Genomic DNA, 16838 nt, shown 5'->3' with positions numbered 1-16838 from the left:
GGTACTGCAAAGTGCTAAATCCATCATTGCTGTACCTGTGGTTTCCTTAATCTTGGGGAGTCGATGACATCCATCTCTCAGAGTGCCAAACAGGGGTTCAGCATTAATGGCTGTGTGCAGGGCAGGCACCGTCATCCGTGGACACATCCCTTCTGTCTGTGGGTGTAATTCCTTAAAGGTGGCCCCATGGTTGGGCAGCCCGGGGGCTCTCTCCTCGGAGGGAAGGTAACTCACGCCTTTCGCGGAGGCCTCCGCCATCAGGTGCTTCCCCAGGGCGGGGCAGAGGGGGGACTCCACCGGAGTGGCGCACGTGCTGCTGCTGCTGCCCGTGCCGCAGCCTGCGTCCACCGAGGAGCCTTGAGAGCTCTGGAGAGAAAAATGGCCCTCGCTTTGCAATGACGACATCCGCTTGGCCAAGTGGTAGTCACAAAGACGGCCCACGCCCTCCTCTGCTTCCGGGAGCTTGGCGGGACGGTCACAGCCGGACGGGTCGGCATCCTCTGGGTTACCTAAGTCTTTGGCGGAAGACACACAGGTGACATCTGTTAAGAAGTGGTCCCGCGGGCCAAGTCCTGAAACCTCGATGGCTTCTCCCTCGGGAGCCCCGTCATCCTTCCCTTCGGCGTCCCTGCTCCCCACACCCGAAGCTCTGGGAAAGGTGATACCCGGTGCTGCTTCCAATCCAGTTTTTTCAGCCACAACGCCCTCAGTGGCCACGTACCATCTTTGGCTGTCCTTGCGGAAGGCAGTTCTCTCCAGGTTAAAAGTGCTGAGGTGTTGACTGTCCCTTGAAGACACAGTAGCAAATTTACCGCCTTTGGCGTCCTCCTCCGCCTCGGCTGTTTTGATCCCCTGCTGTTTTTTCCCCGGCATGCTCCCGTTAAGGGGTGCTTTCCCCTCCCCATCGGCCGGCTGGCTTTTCCTTTTGCTGGTGCAGGAATATGCCATCGGCCCAAGGTGCAGTTTGCCAAAGTAGTCAGTGACTGACTTGGTCTCCATGGTTTCGGGCTCCATCTCCATGTGGTCCGAGTGAAGCATCTGCTTGGAAGGCACAACTTTGGGCGGGAGGTCACTCACTGGACGGGCGGCCAGAGTGTGGGAGGCCTTTGGAGGCAAGCCCCCAGCAGGGCTTTTGGAGGCGGGGAACTCTGTCTGCTCTTCCGCCAAAGGGTGGTAGCCTTCATGAGTGGCCAAGAACATGCGGGAGAGGTTTTCTGACTGCTTCTGGGCCGTGGCCAGTTCAGAACTCTCCGTCATTTCAGAAGAGTTAGTCTCATTGCCCGAGTCAGAGGAGGACTCGGGACTATAAGCCCGCAAGATGGCTACACCTGCAGGCCGTAAAAAACAAGAAGCGGTTAATGGATGCATCACAGGCACTAGGAGACACGTAAGAACATGGGATTCATTAGTATTAAAAACAATACCAAGTTTTCCCCTTTTCAGTAAGGACTCTGAGTTTATTGCACAGTTGTTCCGGAAATAGGGGGGAAAAAACGTGCCACATGTTAAAAAAAAAAAAAAAAGGAAACCACATACATGAAAAACCCATGATGGTAGTTTCAGCACATTTGGGAAACGGGACATGCGTGAAATGAAGGACATATGACAGGATTCCAAGGGCGGATGGCTTGAAGGGATGGAAGGATATGGCTATCAGTGAATAAATGTAACAATCGTGAAAGAACCTGAATTGTCACTGGTCTGCGGATCTTCTGACACGGACAGAGCTTCCAGAGTGTCCAGTGTGGAAACGCCAGTGTTATCCAGGCCCGTGTCACACTTGCCCTCGGTGCTGGTGGGCACAGCGTCGATGAGAGACACGGGGATCTCGTCGTTCTGCAGGGTGCTGCCTGGCTCCTTGTCCTCGAGGAAGGAAGCAGCCTGGCTCTGAGAGTCCTCCTCGTCAGAACTATCTCTGAAGCCAGGTGGGGGCGCGGCGATGGCCATGTTCAGGGAACGCAACAGAAAGTCATCCTCATTGTCGTCCCCTTCGGGAGGGGGCAAGGACGTGAGGTCGATGATGTCATCGCTTGAGCCAGAGAGGCTGAGGAGGGCCGGCTGGCTCATCTCTCCCACCACGAGGTCCTCCTCACAGCTCACCTCATCCTCGTCCTCCGCATCATCCGTGTTCTCCGCGTAACAGATGTCGTGCAGCAGGGGCTCCTCTATGCCCTCCGCGGCCTCGAAGTTCTTCACGTCACCTATGTTTGCATACACAGAATTGGCCATGAACTGGACGCTCTCTGCGTCTGGAGTGAGACCCAGGTTCTTCATGTCGTTGGCACCGCTTATGTAGAGGTTGCTCTGCTTCTCCAGCAGTTCTGGACTCTCGTCCAATAGCCTTTCATAGCCGAGCGTGGGGGCAGTGACCCCCTCATCCAAGGCGAGATCTCCAAAAATAAAGGACACTTTGGCTCCTCTCGGAGACTCCTGTGCTTTCTTAAGAGTTTCTGGGCCTGAGAGGGTCAACAGGGACCGCTGAGCTAGACTTCTGTAGTCTGCCTCACATGGAGCCTCACCCGGCTGGGTCAGCTGCTGGGTCAGCTCATCTGAGTTATAGGTGTTGTCCACATACAAGTGCCGGTGGTGGTCTTTTGGACACAAGGTGCCATCTGGAATCTCAACTGCCTTCTGCTTTGCATCTATGTATGTTATCTGTGCTTCCTGCTCCTCTTCACCAATGAAGGTGGTCATTTGGGGTATACAGTTCCACTCGGGACCAAGCATGTTGTGCTTTCCTTTATTTTCAGTTCCTAAAGAGAAAGAGTCATGCAAAGACACATTACTGTGCAGGCTGGTTTCTGGGTCTCTGTTTCTTAACTTAATGGCTTGTAGCATCACTTTTGTGAATATGGCTATTGTTCAGCTTTCCAAACAGGGGAGTAGTAGGCTTCAGGTGTAAGGATTTCTTGGTTAGGAGAATTGACACTGCAGAAAATAGAACTGCTACTTGATAAAATAGAATACCATCTGAGAGTAGGGCACTACAGCTTCATTCCATCTGATCTCTGGTTCTAGTATTTAAAAGACCTTCTTTATGTCTATAGATGTGAATATACAACATACCTTTAAAAAATCCTTAAAGGTGATAGTCTAGTGGGCTGTTATTCCGGGAAAGATTGCCCTTTTCTTTGCAAAGCGAAATCTAACATTTCCCACTTTGCATAGGGAGATGCTGGACTTTTTCCTCATTGAGTTAAGAGAAGGTCAAGGATCCTCATACTTCTACCATGTATTTCAGGAAATATTATGGCAATATAATAATAAATATGTATGTACATAATGTATAGTAACACAAACTGTAATACTACATATTGCAATGGTAGTACTAAAACTCCTCTTTAGCCTTTTCCTGTCCTAGTGGGTTTGCATATTTTTACATATGAGTGCCAGCACGCATGCCCATAAACACACATGCACATACAGGCAGGATGTAGAAGGTGGAGCATCGACAAGTTGTGTACTCCTCTCTGCTATTTCTAAGCATAGTTAATACTTTGATGAATTTCCATCTTTATTTGTATCATGAAAACTCCTGAAGATTTGTTTAATGTTCCTCCAGAATTAAAATGGCAAAATCCTAATTTAAACAGCATTGTGTTATTTGATCTTTAAGGGTCTTCCAATAGAGAATTCTGCTGTGGAAATTTTGCTCTGATATTTACTAAGACAGGGCAGTGAGTCACTGTGTCAATATTGCTTTGTCAATTCCAGAGGTGACATTTTGAGGAAATGTTAGGGCCACATATTCTCCCATTTGTTTTCTCAAATTGCCCTCTGGCCCAAGTTTGATTAATGTCAATATCAGATATACAAGAGATATAGGAAAAATAAAAACAAAAACAGTTTTACTGAAGAGGTTTTGGCTCTCTCCCAAATATATAATGGACTCAATGTTGAAGAATGTTCCAAGTCATTTCACTCAGTATTTTCATAAATGATATTTTCATGAGTACCAAATAAAGATAAAATTTGAAGACACTGAGTTACACAACAGGCATATTTACATGTGACCTAATAATAAATACACCTGTGGGGGTTCAGCATTGTTTTATTAACAATGACATGAATTATGACTGGCTCTGTGTGTGAGAGTGTGTGTATGTGTGTGTGTGTGTGTGTGTGTGTGTGTGACTAGTGCAGGTTGTTGTGGGGAGGGAGAGTGGTTGAGCAAGGATGTAAGAGAGCTCTGGGTTTAAACCCAAGGGTTGGCAGATTTTTTTCTGTAAAGGGAGGGCCAGAGAGTAAATATTTTAGGTTTTGTGGGGTCAACAGCTCCATTCAGCAACTACTCAACTGTTGTAACATGAAAGGAGCCATAGCTGACAAATAAGCAAACAGATGCAGTGACTTCAATGGCGACCCTGCAAAAGTTATGAATGTGGCCTTATTTGAAAGGAGTCTTTGCAGATATAAGTAAGGATCTTGAGATGAGATCACCTGGAATTATCTGTGTGGGACCCTAACTCCAATGGAAAGTGTCCTTATAAGAGAAAAGCAGAGGCACACTTGGGCCATACATAGAAGAGGGGGAAGGCTGAGTGAAGATGGAGGCAGACACTGCAGTCATGCAGCTACAAGGAATGCAGATGGCTACTCGGAGCCGGAAGAGGCAAAACAAGATTCTCCCCTAGAATCTCTGGAGGGGGCCTAACCCTGCCAGTGCTTGGGTTTTGAACCTCTAGCCCCTCAAACTGTGAGAGAACAAGTTTCTGTTAAGTCCTCAAGCTTTTGGTAATTTACGGCTACTCTAGATATTTAATACAATGTACATGCCTGAGTTTTAATAAAATTTCATTCACAAGAACACGACTTGATCCACGGGCCATGGTTTGCTGACCCCTGGTTTAGACCAACAAGAAAACTGAATAGGTCAGCAGGCTAAAAGCAATTTAATAAGACTTTCCTAAGGTCCAGAGATGCTTAACTACATAAGTTCAGGGATTTGCAAAGTACTTGAAGGGTTAATTTTCAAGACAGTGAAGAAGAAAGAGGGGTTTACTGTTCCTAGCTAGAGGTCTTGATGAAGGTCTTTGATCAGTTTGAGACAAGAAGAAAACACACACACTCTCTCGGCTTTCTTCTAGAAGGGTGTACTGATTTGGCTTCTGGAATGATCTAGGAGACACAGAAGGATGTCTCCTAAGATGAGCTGGCCTTAACAGACTTCAGACTCTACAGTTTTTTGAGTCTCAGGAGATCGTTGGAGGAATTTCTGAAGAGAAGGGAGGCTTTTCAGCCATTAGAGGAAGCTGAGCTCCGAGCTGCAGCTCTGCTTGGGTCAACCAGTTAGTTGCTTTTTGGAGTGTGCCATCTCTCTCCCTCGTCCTCTCTTATTAAACACGCGCATGCATACATGCAGGCTTGTGTGTGCTATTCGGAACATGTGCCCTCACCCTCAGGCTCACTGTCGAACCAAGAGAAATGACCAAAAGGTTGAAGCCCCATTATTTCCCGATGGTGATATGATACTTTTTGGAACTAAGTTTTTGCCTCATGAAACTTTATTCAACAACACATTGTGAGTTGCTATAAATTGGACAGAACTGAGGCCCCTATTACTGTAACCATCTGTAGAATGGTAGCTTTGGCTTTCCTCTTGCAGCCATATAATCTTAACTGTCCATGGGGGAAAGGTTTGATTTTAACAATACACTTTAGGATTTTAAGATTTTCCAACACAAAAGAAATATGTTAAATTGTGGAACTGCTCTTTGTAATTTCAAAAGTCACAGTTCAATTGCTCTAAATCTCCTTGCTCAATGAAAGCATGTGGTCATAAAGATATTCACCACTGAACCCAGCACACACATCCACCTCCTCTTTGATTCAATGTATTTTTAATCAAACAGACACTTCAAGGTGGGTTGGGATGAAATCTGGCTGAAAGTCCCAGTCACCTTCCATCATGCCTTGCTCAACTCTCTGGTTTTCCTTTACCCTTTGACTGTAACTTTTTCCACTCAACAAGCTGTCACAATAAACTGTGTACCAGCCTATCTATATGTGTGCCTAGCTGCATATTACTATATTTTCAGGGAATAATAATTTTTGTTTCCTGATAAGTTTAAAAGTAGATTTTCCTTCCTTTCTTTTCTCTTCCATTTTCTTTCAAAAACTGACAATGGAATTTGTTCTCCCAGAATTTCCTTTTCTTTTAAAATAACTCTAATTATGGAGCCTCTAATTATACATTTTTCATGGCTCAGTATCTCTGACTTGAATGGTAGGCTCTGTCATCAGCCACATTTACTGACTTTCCACTATAGATAGAGGAAAAGTTCAAACACTGAAGAAAAATATGCAAACTATTATATATAGAATGGATAAACAATAAGGTCCTACTGTACAGCACAGGGAACTATATTCAATATTGTGGGATAAACCATAAAGGAAAAGAATGTGAAAAGAATGTATACACACACACACAGATATATGTATAACTGAATAACTTTGCTGTACAGGGGAAATTAACACAACACTGTAAATCAACTATACTCTAATAAAATAAATTTCAGAAAACAGTTCTAGAATAAATGAAAACCATCTTCCCTCAAAGAAACTCTCAGTTTAACAGCTACAACCCCCCTTATCTGCACTTTTGGGGCTATTTCTTCTTGTCAAAGGGCTGAGATGAATTATTTGATTTTTGCCATTTTGATGCTTCTGCTAAAAAGGTAATATGATGTCCAGGGTCCCTTCTAGAGCCCCAAGTCCAGGGGTTGGACAATTTCTATGTCTTCCCAAGATAGAAGTCCCAGAACCCTGGACATGAGTCTGACGTGGGAGGAGGCACTTGGCGTCTGGATGTAGGGCTCCTTAATGAGGGGTCAGCTGCTTATAAATTTGGAGGCTCACAACTACTGGGCATTCCATCCTGAATTCTCTGCACCCTGACTTAGCTCTGGGAGAATGAGGCAGTTAAAAATCAGACATAAAGGCTGAGACCTACACCCTTCACAATAATTAAATCACTGCTTTGGAGCTGCTGCTGCTAAGTCGCTTCAGTCGTGTCCGACTCTGTGCGACCCCATAGATGGCAGCCCACGAGGCTCCCCCGTCCCTGGGATTCTCCAGGCAAGAACACTGGAGTGGGTTGCCATTTCCTTCTCCAATGCATGAAAGTAAAAAGGGAAAGTGATGTTGCTCAGTCATGTCCAACTCTCAGCGACCTCATGGACTGCAGCCTACCAGGCTCCTCTGTCCATGGGATTCTCCAGGCAAGAGTACTGGAGTGGGGTGCCATTGCCTTCTCCACTTTGGAGCTAGGTACCATATTTGCCAAATGACATGTGAAAGAAAGTGAAAGTCGCTCAGTTGTGTCCATGGAACGACGCTACACAGTCCATGGAATTCTACAGGCCAGATACTGGAGTGGGTAGTCGTTCCCTTCTCCAGGGGATCTTCCCAACCCAGGGATCGAACCCAGGCCTCTCACGTTGTAGGCAGATTCTTTATCAGCTGAGCCACAAGGGAAGCCCCATGTAAAATGTGATTAAAAAAAAATCAACATTTTCATTAAAAAAATATTAGAACATATCAGAAGTATTTGGATGTTTTTGTGTTAAATTTGGACCTTAGATGCTTTTATGGGTATACTTTTTAATTTTTCAAGAAATATCCTTACTTTATTATTTTTTGAAATATTAATCACTTTAAAGTAAACAAGTTTGGTCAACATGTCTTAGATCATTCTTTTTAATAATTCAAACCACAACAACAACATTGTACCAGATTGCTTTGTCATACTAGATTTTGCTTCTGTAGTGCTAACTCACCCCTAGTTTATATCAGCAATACATTGTCTGGTCTCAAAATATGGAATCCTTTACTTCTCTCTCTTCCTATATTAGCCTGTACGTCTATAATGATTAAATCTTCTCATCTCTCCTTAAAAGGAAACATCCTTATTACTGTTGTCAGTTGGCATGGGGAAGGGAGGTCGGTGCCTCCTGAGTTTGGGAAGAGAATACCTGTGTCCTGGGTCCCTGCATTTTTCTTGTTGGCCATGTTAAATATTGACCTCCTGGAATCCACAAGCAGACGGTAGTATCCAGCCGTTAAGCAGGCCAGGTTCATGGCGTCTGAAGACTCCATCAGGAGCGTGATGGGCTACACAGAAGAGAACACTTTGGTTAAAACATCCCCCCTTAATAACCTTCCTCAAGTGACAACAGTGACATTTGTGTTTATGAAATGTGAACAAACGAACTTTTGGAGTGACTGTTTCATTGGAGAAACACAAATGAGGGAAAGGTCAGGCATAACAGAGAGCCTGAGTGAAAAAAGTTCAGGTGACACCATTTTGAAAGTCTAGACATTTGGAGTCTTTTCCAAGTTATCTTGGGTTAAAACAAATAACACTGGTTTTGTTTCAAATCGTTAATCTTTTTAAAAGTCACAGGTAAGGAGTCAGTTAACAGATACGAATTCACTATCTGAAAAAAAATCACAGGAAGACTAAGTTTGGGTTCATGGTGAAAATTTGTGTTGAATTGAAGTAAAAATCAAGTGGAAATTACTGTTAAGACTGAATGAAAAGTGTTGAAGAGATCCAGGAAAAGGATACTTCTAAAAGAAATTGTAAATTCACAGGGAGGGTAAAATAGACATAGGATTTGAGAAAAGGCCTTGCCCCAACTTTCTGGAAACATAATTGGCCGAGGATCTTGGGCATACGGGGAAGCAACTATCCTCATTGAGAAAGGAAGGGTGGATATGCTGGTGTGTTCTTGTTGAAAAAGAGAGAAAGTGAGAGGAAAATAAGGGAGCAAGAAAAAAGCAGACAACCGGAGAGGCACAGAAGCAGCGAGATGACAGGTCCCTTGCTTTCACTGCCAGGGGCAGGACACTGGCCAGGACGGTGGCCTTGGGTGATGAAACCTAACTTCCGCCCCAAGGCCCTGATCAACTCGACTTGCTGCCTTTTCCTTCCATTTCAATGGCAGTCTCCCTCCAAGCAGCCCTGCAATTCTTTTATATAAACAGGAACCCATCCACAGGGTCCTGTCACCTCCTTCTGTTTGAGATGGATTTTCCCTGTTATCAGGTCTGTGATGACTGCGCCCGATACACGCATTCTTCTGCCCCTTTACATGACAGGCTACATTGCTCTTAGCATCTTTGGTCAGGGACCAGGACAGGTGTGCCAAGTCTCCCCTTGGACATTCGTTGCCATGAAATCAAGTGCAGTGCCCTGGATTCAGCCCATGAAACACCATGGGCCATGGTCGGCATGCCTGAGCTCCACGCTCTCCCTTGACAAGTCCCTTCTGTTGTGTAGAAGCCCATTTCCACGTTCTCCTCTACTCTTAATCTGCCCCTCCCACAGCACTGGGGGTCAGGGTGAAGCTGGGAGTGGGTCCTTCCCCCATTCTCAGAACACGACTTCTCACGGTTCAACCTGTTTCCTCTGTGGAGTCACTGGGCCTTTTCTGTACAGAAACGTCACATACATTAATGCTGCCCAAATCCAATGACTCATCTATGACTGGGACAAGACGGCAGGGACAGGGGACCTGGATTGCTTCCTGTCAACTTCTGTTTGGGGAGGAAATGTCTGCCCTCTGAGGAAAAACTCAGATGGCTGTTTCCAGTGAAATGGCCATGATATTCAAGAGGCCAGATGTTCGGCCACCACTAATTGCTACAGCGTGAAAAGACAGATTGACTGAAATACTTAGTCTTTCCAAAAGAATGAGCACATATGCATGCTACATCAAAAAGGGAATGGCGAATCCAAACAAAGTTGGGAAGACTCTCCCTGACTCTCTACATAAGAACCACATATTCTAGAAAGTAAGCAGGGAAACATTTCCCCTACTCCCCATCACTCTGGAGCCAGACAGGACCTTAGACCCAAACTCATTTGCTTTCTCATATAGAGCTGAAGAGATGGAGCTCAGAGAAAGAAAGGGACTTGTTCCCTAATCACAGAGCCGTCTAGTGAGGACTGGAGCCCTCATGTCTGAGTTGAGTGGATTTTTTCTTTACCCATTTCACCACTGATGGGCTGCACAGATTGAAATTTTGCTTGCTTTGTAAATATCAGAAGCACTATCAGGAAGCAAGGTCATATGTCAATATCTGAAAGACTTACCTTCACGTCCAGCACATGGAGCTCCACCCTCACCAAGCTCTCCTCTTCAGTAAACATCTCGATCCTGTTGACATGGCTGAAGTCAGCTAAAAGAGCCACCAGATTGGTTTTGGTGTTTATGACATGGCTTATGCCATAGCGAGGTCCCACCAAGAGGGTCACTTCTGAGCGCTTTTCTGCCTGCTGAGAAAGACATGTCCACAAAATTTTTAAAATACCAGACCTCTGGCAATTCCCTGGTCCATGCTTTCACTGCCCGTGGTCCAGGTTCCGTCCCTGGTTGGGGAACTAAGATTCTGCAATTTTCATGATGTGGCCAAAACAAATAAATAAATAAAATAACAATGAAAATGCTCTGAAGCACCAGGCATAGTTGAACCTGAGAGTCTGTTTTTCTAAGATTACATTTTCTTTAGAAAGTATTCCCAGGTTATATTGTACTAAATCATCCAATTAGAAGAACCAGATATATGATTACAGCAAGGCTCTGATAAATTATGAATAATGTAGGAAGTAAATGTTATCATAGCATGCATATTCATTATCATGAGAGGCTATCAGAAATGAGGATTTTTTTTTCTTTTTCAAATCATTCTGGCCCAATGATTTAAAAGGAGGCCATTGTGAGAGTGCACCAATTCTCTCAGCTCTTCATATTTCCTTTTCTGGGGCATTCTGCAGTGGTGTTATCTAGCTTAACATTTCTTCTGATATTTTCAGACTAGGGTGCAGTCAATTAGAAATGAGGGCTGGAAAAGATTCACAGCTGATTTGCTTTTGTTATCAAAGGCAGCTCATTCAAGACAGCCTAGGCAGTGATATTTTGAAGGCTTCTGTGACTTCCACAAAAAAGCAAGAAAAAGAAATTACCACTAATGTTGCCTTGAACACACGGCCCCCATACAGTCGGAGGTCACTGAGGAACTTGAGATAATGGACCTTGGCTTGCAGTGCAGAGAGCTGAGGAGAGAAAAGAAACCGCAGGTGTTCACTCCATCAGGTGTGGTTTTGTTTCTGCTGGAGACTAGCCGAAAGTAAAGGCAAATGAGAAGGATGCTACTACTGCCAGCAGATGGGGTGTGACAAGGGCTCTTCATGAAGAATCAAAGTAAGCTGATCAAGGGCTGTAACAGGACATCTAGCTTAAACATTTTTTTATTGGCGGGGGGGAAGTATAGATATGCTGAGCCAGGGCATTCAACAAGTCAGAACAAGATAATAAAATTCTCCACTGAAATGGGGTGTGCAGAGTTTGTGGGAGCTCTTTTGAATACATACCTTCAATCCATAGAAAGCCTTTTAAACAGGCTCTACCATCCCATCTTGTTTCTTCCAGTCTTTGTAAGATTTTAGGGAAAATGAGCTTTTTGAGCATCATTGTGGAAATGTTTTAAATTCCTATCTAAGTCTCTAGTAATGTAATTCCAAGAATCTAGCGAGTTTCATAAATGATTGACAAATGAAATTTTATCCAGTAAAATTGATCCTTAAGAAGACTTAAAAATGCAGATTCCCATATCCTAAAAAATACTTGATTGAAAAAAGTCCACATTTCAATGTAAAATATGATATAAAGCTACTATATAAATATAAAATAGATAAACAACATGGTCCTACTGTGGAGAATAGGGGACTATATTTAAAATCTTTGTAATAATCTATAATGGAAAAGAAACTGAAAACATATATATACACACACACATATACGTATAACTGAATCACTTTGCTGCATACTTGAAGCATTTTAGATTAACTATATTTCAATAAATCTTTTTTAAATTAAAAAAAAATGAAAGAAAAAAGTCCACATTTCATAACAAATGTTCCAGAAGAGTTTGTTAGGGGTGAAATTTTCTAACAAGGTGCAGAATATCAAGTGGCAAGGGCTGTAAAACTCTGTTTTCAACTGCAGATAACTTGCCAACTCATTTGTTAACTGTACCTCAACGCGCTATCCTTCATATAATTGTAATTTAGGACCAATCATCCAGCCTACTCCTTTCAAAAATCCAAAGCACTTTGCAAATTGATGCGAAAGCAAACCTCTCACTCTTAACTAGAAAAAATGACCTTTATAGAAGGACATTGATCGACCAATCTTAGAGCCGTTATCCAAATTATTACAAAACCAGTGGGCTAGGCTTGGGGGAAAAAAATCACACCAAGTCAATTAAAAGAAAAGTAGCTTTGGGCAAATCAGAACTGACATTTAGAACATCTTGACCTATGACATCCTACTATATTTCCATAGGCTGAATACTTACGGAAACTGAGAAGTAAGTCAAAGGTGACTGGTAGTGTGTTGAACTTGATTACATGTTTAAAAATAGTCATTGGGGTGATGAAGGAGCAGAAATAAGTATGTGATAGCCAATAAAAAGGACTTAAAATCAGATACTAAGACCAAGAAACTACCCACAGAAATAATCTGTACTCCAGTCACACATATATCGATGGCTAATATCATTGAGAAAATGTTCTTGGGTTGGCAGGCTGCCTTCAGTTTTACAGTTTACATAAGGCTCTTTCTCTCTCTAGTTTCTAAAACCTTTTGCTTTTTATTACCAATAAACATAACTTTCTATTCTGACCAACAGTATGTTTTTAAATGTTCTTTCTGTTTCTTCTGCTCGATTAAAAAAACAAAAGATTTTAACGCTAATGATGGTGAGTGACAGAACTGAACTTATCTTCTCTCTAAAAGTACAGTTCAGGTCAGTGGTTGTCAATTGGGATGATTTGGACGAAATCTGGAGACATTTTTGTTTGTCATGATTGAGGCGATGGGTGCTGACATCTCATGGATAGAGACCAGAGATAATGCTAAGTATCACACAGTGTGCAGGACAGCCCTTCTCCCCAACCAAAAATGATCTGATCCCAAATGTCAAGAGAGCCAAGGGAGAGAAACTTCGGTTTAATTAATGTGGCATCAAGTCTGCAGCACTTACTGACTGCTGTGCACTTAAGCTGGTCTGAGTGGTATGCAAAACTATGAGGAAAATATGAAATTATTTGGCAATTCTGTCCTCTAATCCCAAGGTCTTAGAGGCTTTGCAAGGTTCTCCTGCATGCACATGTGAATGCGCACAAACTGTACAATAAGGAGTCTATAGTGTGCAAGGAATAAAGAGGTCTCCATAAGAATACTTTTTTTTTCATTAGTCTTAGAAACATGTGAATAGTTAAAGTAAGAGAAGGTTATATAGTGTTACAGCTTCTGAAAATCTGGTGCTGAGTATTTTATTCATGGGCTAATTTTAAACATTTAAAAAAATGCATGCAAGCTCTCTCTTTAAAATCCATTTTCTATTAAGATGCAAATGCGATACCTTTTTACCGGGTGGTACCAAGTTTTGATTTGCTTTGACAAGGTGTGAAAGTGCTTTCTTTATGTTCTTCTCTTTCATGCTTTGCAGCACAGCAGAGGGAAGAAAAGTCTCTAATCCCCATTCTTTTCTGCAATAAAGAGCAGATCTTTAATTTCACATTCTCGTGATGATTAGTTATCTAAGACAAAATGGCGCTCTGATGTTTGTTGGAACAAACGAATTCTTAGGAAGGCAGAGAATGGAGACAAGTCCCCAATTAGGGAAGCAACCTTTAATTTACACTCAGGAAACATACTATTTGATCATTAATCCATATGTTTGCATTTTAAAAGAAATATATTCCTCACTGTCCAGAAAGGAGCATTTGGGATCAATGGAAATTGAAGAGACACTTTATCCATCACACCTCTGAGTCTCTTAAAACTCATTGACATGTCTGAGTTTGTACTTCCAACAACTTTTCCCCATCCCTTTGTTTATTCTCATTGTCACCTCCCCCTGTCCGCCCACGGTCGTCTTTCTCTATTCCCTTAGAAGGATGAGTATACTTTCTTCATGGTTCCAAACCATTCTTTCCTCCCCATCTCTCTCACCAATGGTGATTTCTTTAGAAACACACAATCCTCTTTTCTCCCACCCAGATAATGTCTATCTAACTCCTTCCATCAATAGTTCTTGTTGAGGTGGGTAGCAGGTTTCCGGTATGGAGTCAGGGTAGGATTTAGGACCCTTAAGTGTGTTTGGTACTGAAAGGGAGATGTAACCATCTCTCATAGGTGTGGCTATACTAGGAAAAAACAAACAATGAGACTGGGTTAGTATATTCTTGCCAAGAATCTAGTTCTCCAACAATGCCTAGAATCCTATCCTAAGACGGTTCCATGTTTTGAATTCTAGGAAATTTATCCTGATCGGTCATGTGCCCAACCAGTATCTTCTAAATTATATGAAGACTTCTGAGAAGGTTCTGGTTATTTCTCCTGCTCCAGATTCCCTCTAAAGAAGAGTAGGAAGTCAGCCTCCCTCCACTTGGCCATTCACATGCTTTTCCCTAGTTAAGATGGTGTTTTTCATGATCACCACTTGCTTCCTCCTCCTTCTCCTCAACTTGTACTTATTTTCGTCCATCATTTGGCACTTCTGATGGGCTACCTTGTAATTCTACTTATATCATTATTTTACATTCTATGTCTTGTCTTTTTTTTTTTTTTGCTTTTACTTATTATTTTTTTTAGTTTTTTATTTTTTAAATTTTAAAATCTTTAATTCTTACATGCGTTCCCAAACATGAACCCCCCTCCCACCTCCCTCCCCATACCATCTCTCTGGGTCATCCCCATGCACCAGCCCCAAGCATGCTGCATCCTGCGTCAGACATAGACTGGCGATTCAATTCTTACATGATAGTATACATGTTAGAATGTCATTCTCCCAAATCATCCCACCCTCTCCCTCTCCCTCTGAGTCCAAAAGTCCGTTATACACATCTGTGTCTCTTTCCCTGTCTTGCATACAGGGTCGTCATTGCCATCTTCCTAAATTCCATATATATGTGTTAGTATACTGTATTGGTGTTTTTCTTTCTGGCTTACTTCACTCTGTATAATCGGCTCCAGTTTCATCCATCTCATCAGAACTGATTCAAATGAATTCTTTTTAACGGCTGAGTAAGTCTTGTCTTTATAATCAGATCAAAAATTCTTCAAAGGTTAAGATAACAATTTATACTTATTACTATTTTCTTTTCTCCTAGTAGAAATATCATACAAAATACTCAGTGAATATTTGTTGTGTGAATGAATTAATTAATGAGAACATTAATTAATCATCACAGGCTCTGCAAGATTCTTAGGCAAGCTAGATATCTCTGGAAGTTTTTGACTGTACCATGTCCAACCTGGTAAAATGTGGGTACAGAGAGTAGGAACAGAGATGCATTTTGGTTGTCTGAAAATCATCACAAGTTGTGCAGGCCACATTTTCAAATGGGATCCAATTTCATCTGTCCCCAAAAACCTCAGAAAGGGGATTGAGTGAGGGTGTGAAGAGATCCACTTGGGTGTGAGACCTCTTTGTGAGCTGAATCTCTCTTGGCTTTCAGAGAAACTAAGAGAGAAAGAAACAAACCATCTGCAAAAAGAAGTGCACTGAGATTGGAAGGCCTATGGTTCTCAAACTGCACACAAGGATCTGTCCCTAGGCAGCGACAGGACAACTGAGAATGGCAAGATGAGTTGGGAGTCCACAAGCTGGAAGCTCTCATCTTCCCCCCAAAAGGCTCTCAAGCCTGCTGAGAAGAAGCCATTTTGCTGTGTGGGAGGGTCAACCTGCCACTGCGGAACATGGGAAGGCTTGGCAGGCAGCTAGCCCATGGGAAACTTCTTTGGGATGGAGGGTTTCAATCAGCCATATGCCACTTGGAGGTGGAACAGACACTAAGGCTTTCAGTGTTACATGAAGATGAGGTGGATTATGACTCAAAAAATTACTTTTTATATGGCATTTTGATCATCCGAAGGTAATCTCTGATTATGCACACCATTTTCTAAACACGGTTCTTCAAATGATCACACAAACAACAGTGCAATGCGGAGTCCCACTGCCTTGGTTCAAATCCTACCCTCCCTGCTTAATAGCCAGTGTGGTTTGGATAAATTACTTAACTATTCTCAGCTTGCTCATCTGTAAAATGGAGCGACAGTTCTACACTTTTCATAGGGAGGTTGCAGGAATCAAACAGCTTAATGTCTGAAAAGTGCTGACACCAGACCTTGGCTTGGAGCCAAGTTCATCTGGGAATTTTAAAATGTATGCTTCATTTGCAATGTGACCTTCAATTTAACCATAATTCTCTGAAGGTGGATTACAGAAGAAATGGTCTCTTCCACCGAAAATGAACAGAACATTCATATATTTTGCCTCTGGTTAACAGATGCTCTGCCACAAACAAGATCAATTTTGGAAACGGACATACACATCAAAAATACCCTTGGGCATTAAGGAGACAGCATCTTTGTCTTCAAAATGGTTCGGAGAGTCAGCACTTACTCGATGTACTTGAGAGAGATTTTCTGCGTTTGCTTGGTGGTCACGGTTGCGATGTACATTTGCAGTGCTGCCAGCCTCAGGGCTATGTCATATTTCAGCTCCGGCCCAAACCTCTCCTGAACGACATCGTTACAACTCTGAAAAGACACCAGCAGAGGGCGCAGCTTGTCAAAGGATGCATCATGTCGCCTTAGAGTGACACGCGTTTCTTCTGTGTCCCACCTTCACTTCCACGTGAAAGTGAAGTGACTGTGTTAGTCACTCAGTTGTGTTCGACTCTTTGCGACCCCCACGGACTGTAGTCCACCAGGTTCCTCTGTCCATGGAATTCTCCAGGCAACAATACTGGAGTGGGTTGC

General features: G+C 42.9%; 1 protein-coding gene across 3 annotated transcripts in view; it reads right to left on the bottom strand.

Annotated features, from left to right (window-relative positions):
* The window catches only part of FRMPD4 (FERM and PDZ domain containing 4), a 376391-nt gene that overhangs the window by 3322 nt on the left and 356231 nt on the right, over positions 1–16838 (bottom strand). For all 3 annotated transcript variants that reach the window (XM_070289750.1, XM_070289748.1, XM_070289749.1), the window contains 7 exons: positions 16480–16616; positions 13432–13558; positions 10970–11059; positions 10100–10282; positions 7974–8112; positions 1686–2753; positions 36–1328 (listed from right to left, as the gene is read on the bottom strand). In XM_070289750.1, coding sequence (XP_070145851.1) covers positions 36–1328; positions 1686–2753; positions 7974–8112; positions 10100–10282; positions 10970–11059; positions 13432–13558; positions 16480–16616 — 3037 coding nt within the window. The remainder of the gene's footprint in view (positions 1–35; positions 1329–1685; positions 2754–7973; positions 8113–10099; positions 10283–10969; positions 11060–13431; positions 13559–16479; positions 16617–16838) is intronic.

Source organism: Ovis canadensis, chromosome X (genome assembly GCF_042477335.2).
Source record: "Ovis canadensis isolate MfBH-ARS-UI-01 breed Bighorn chromosome X, ARS-UI_OviCan_v2, whole genome shotgun sequence".
Classification (NCBI taxonomy): Eukaryota; Metazoa; Chordata; class Mammalia; order Artiodactyla; family Bovidae; genus Ovis; species Ovis canadensis.
Note: the sequence above shows the minus strand (reverse complement) of the source record. Positions and strands in the feature narration are given on the sequence as shown.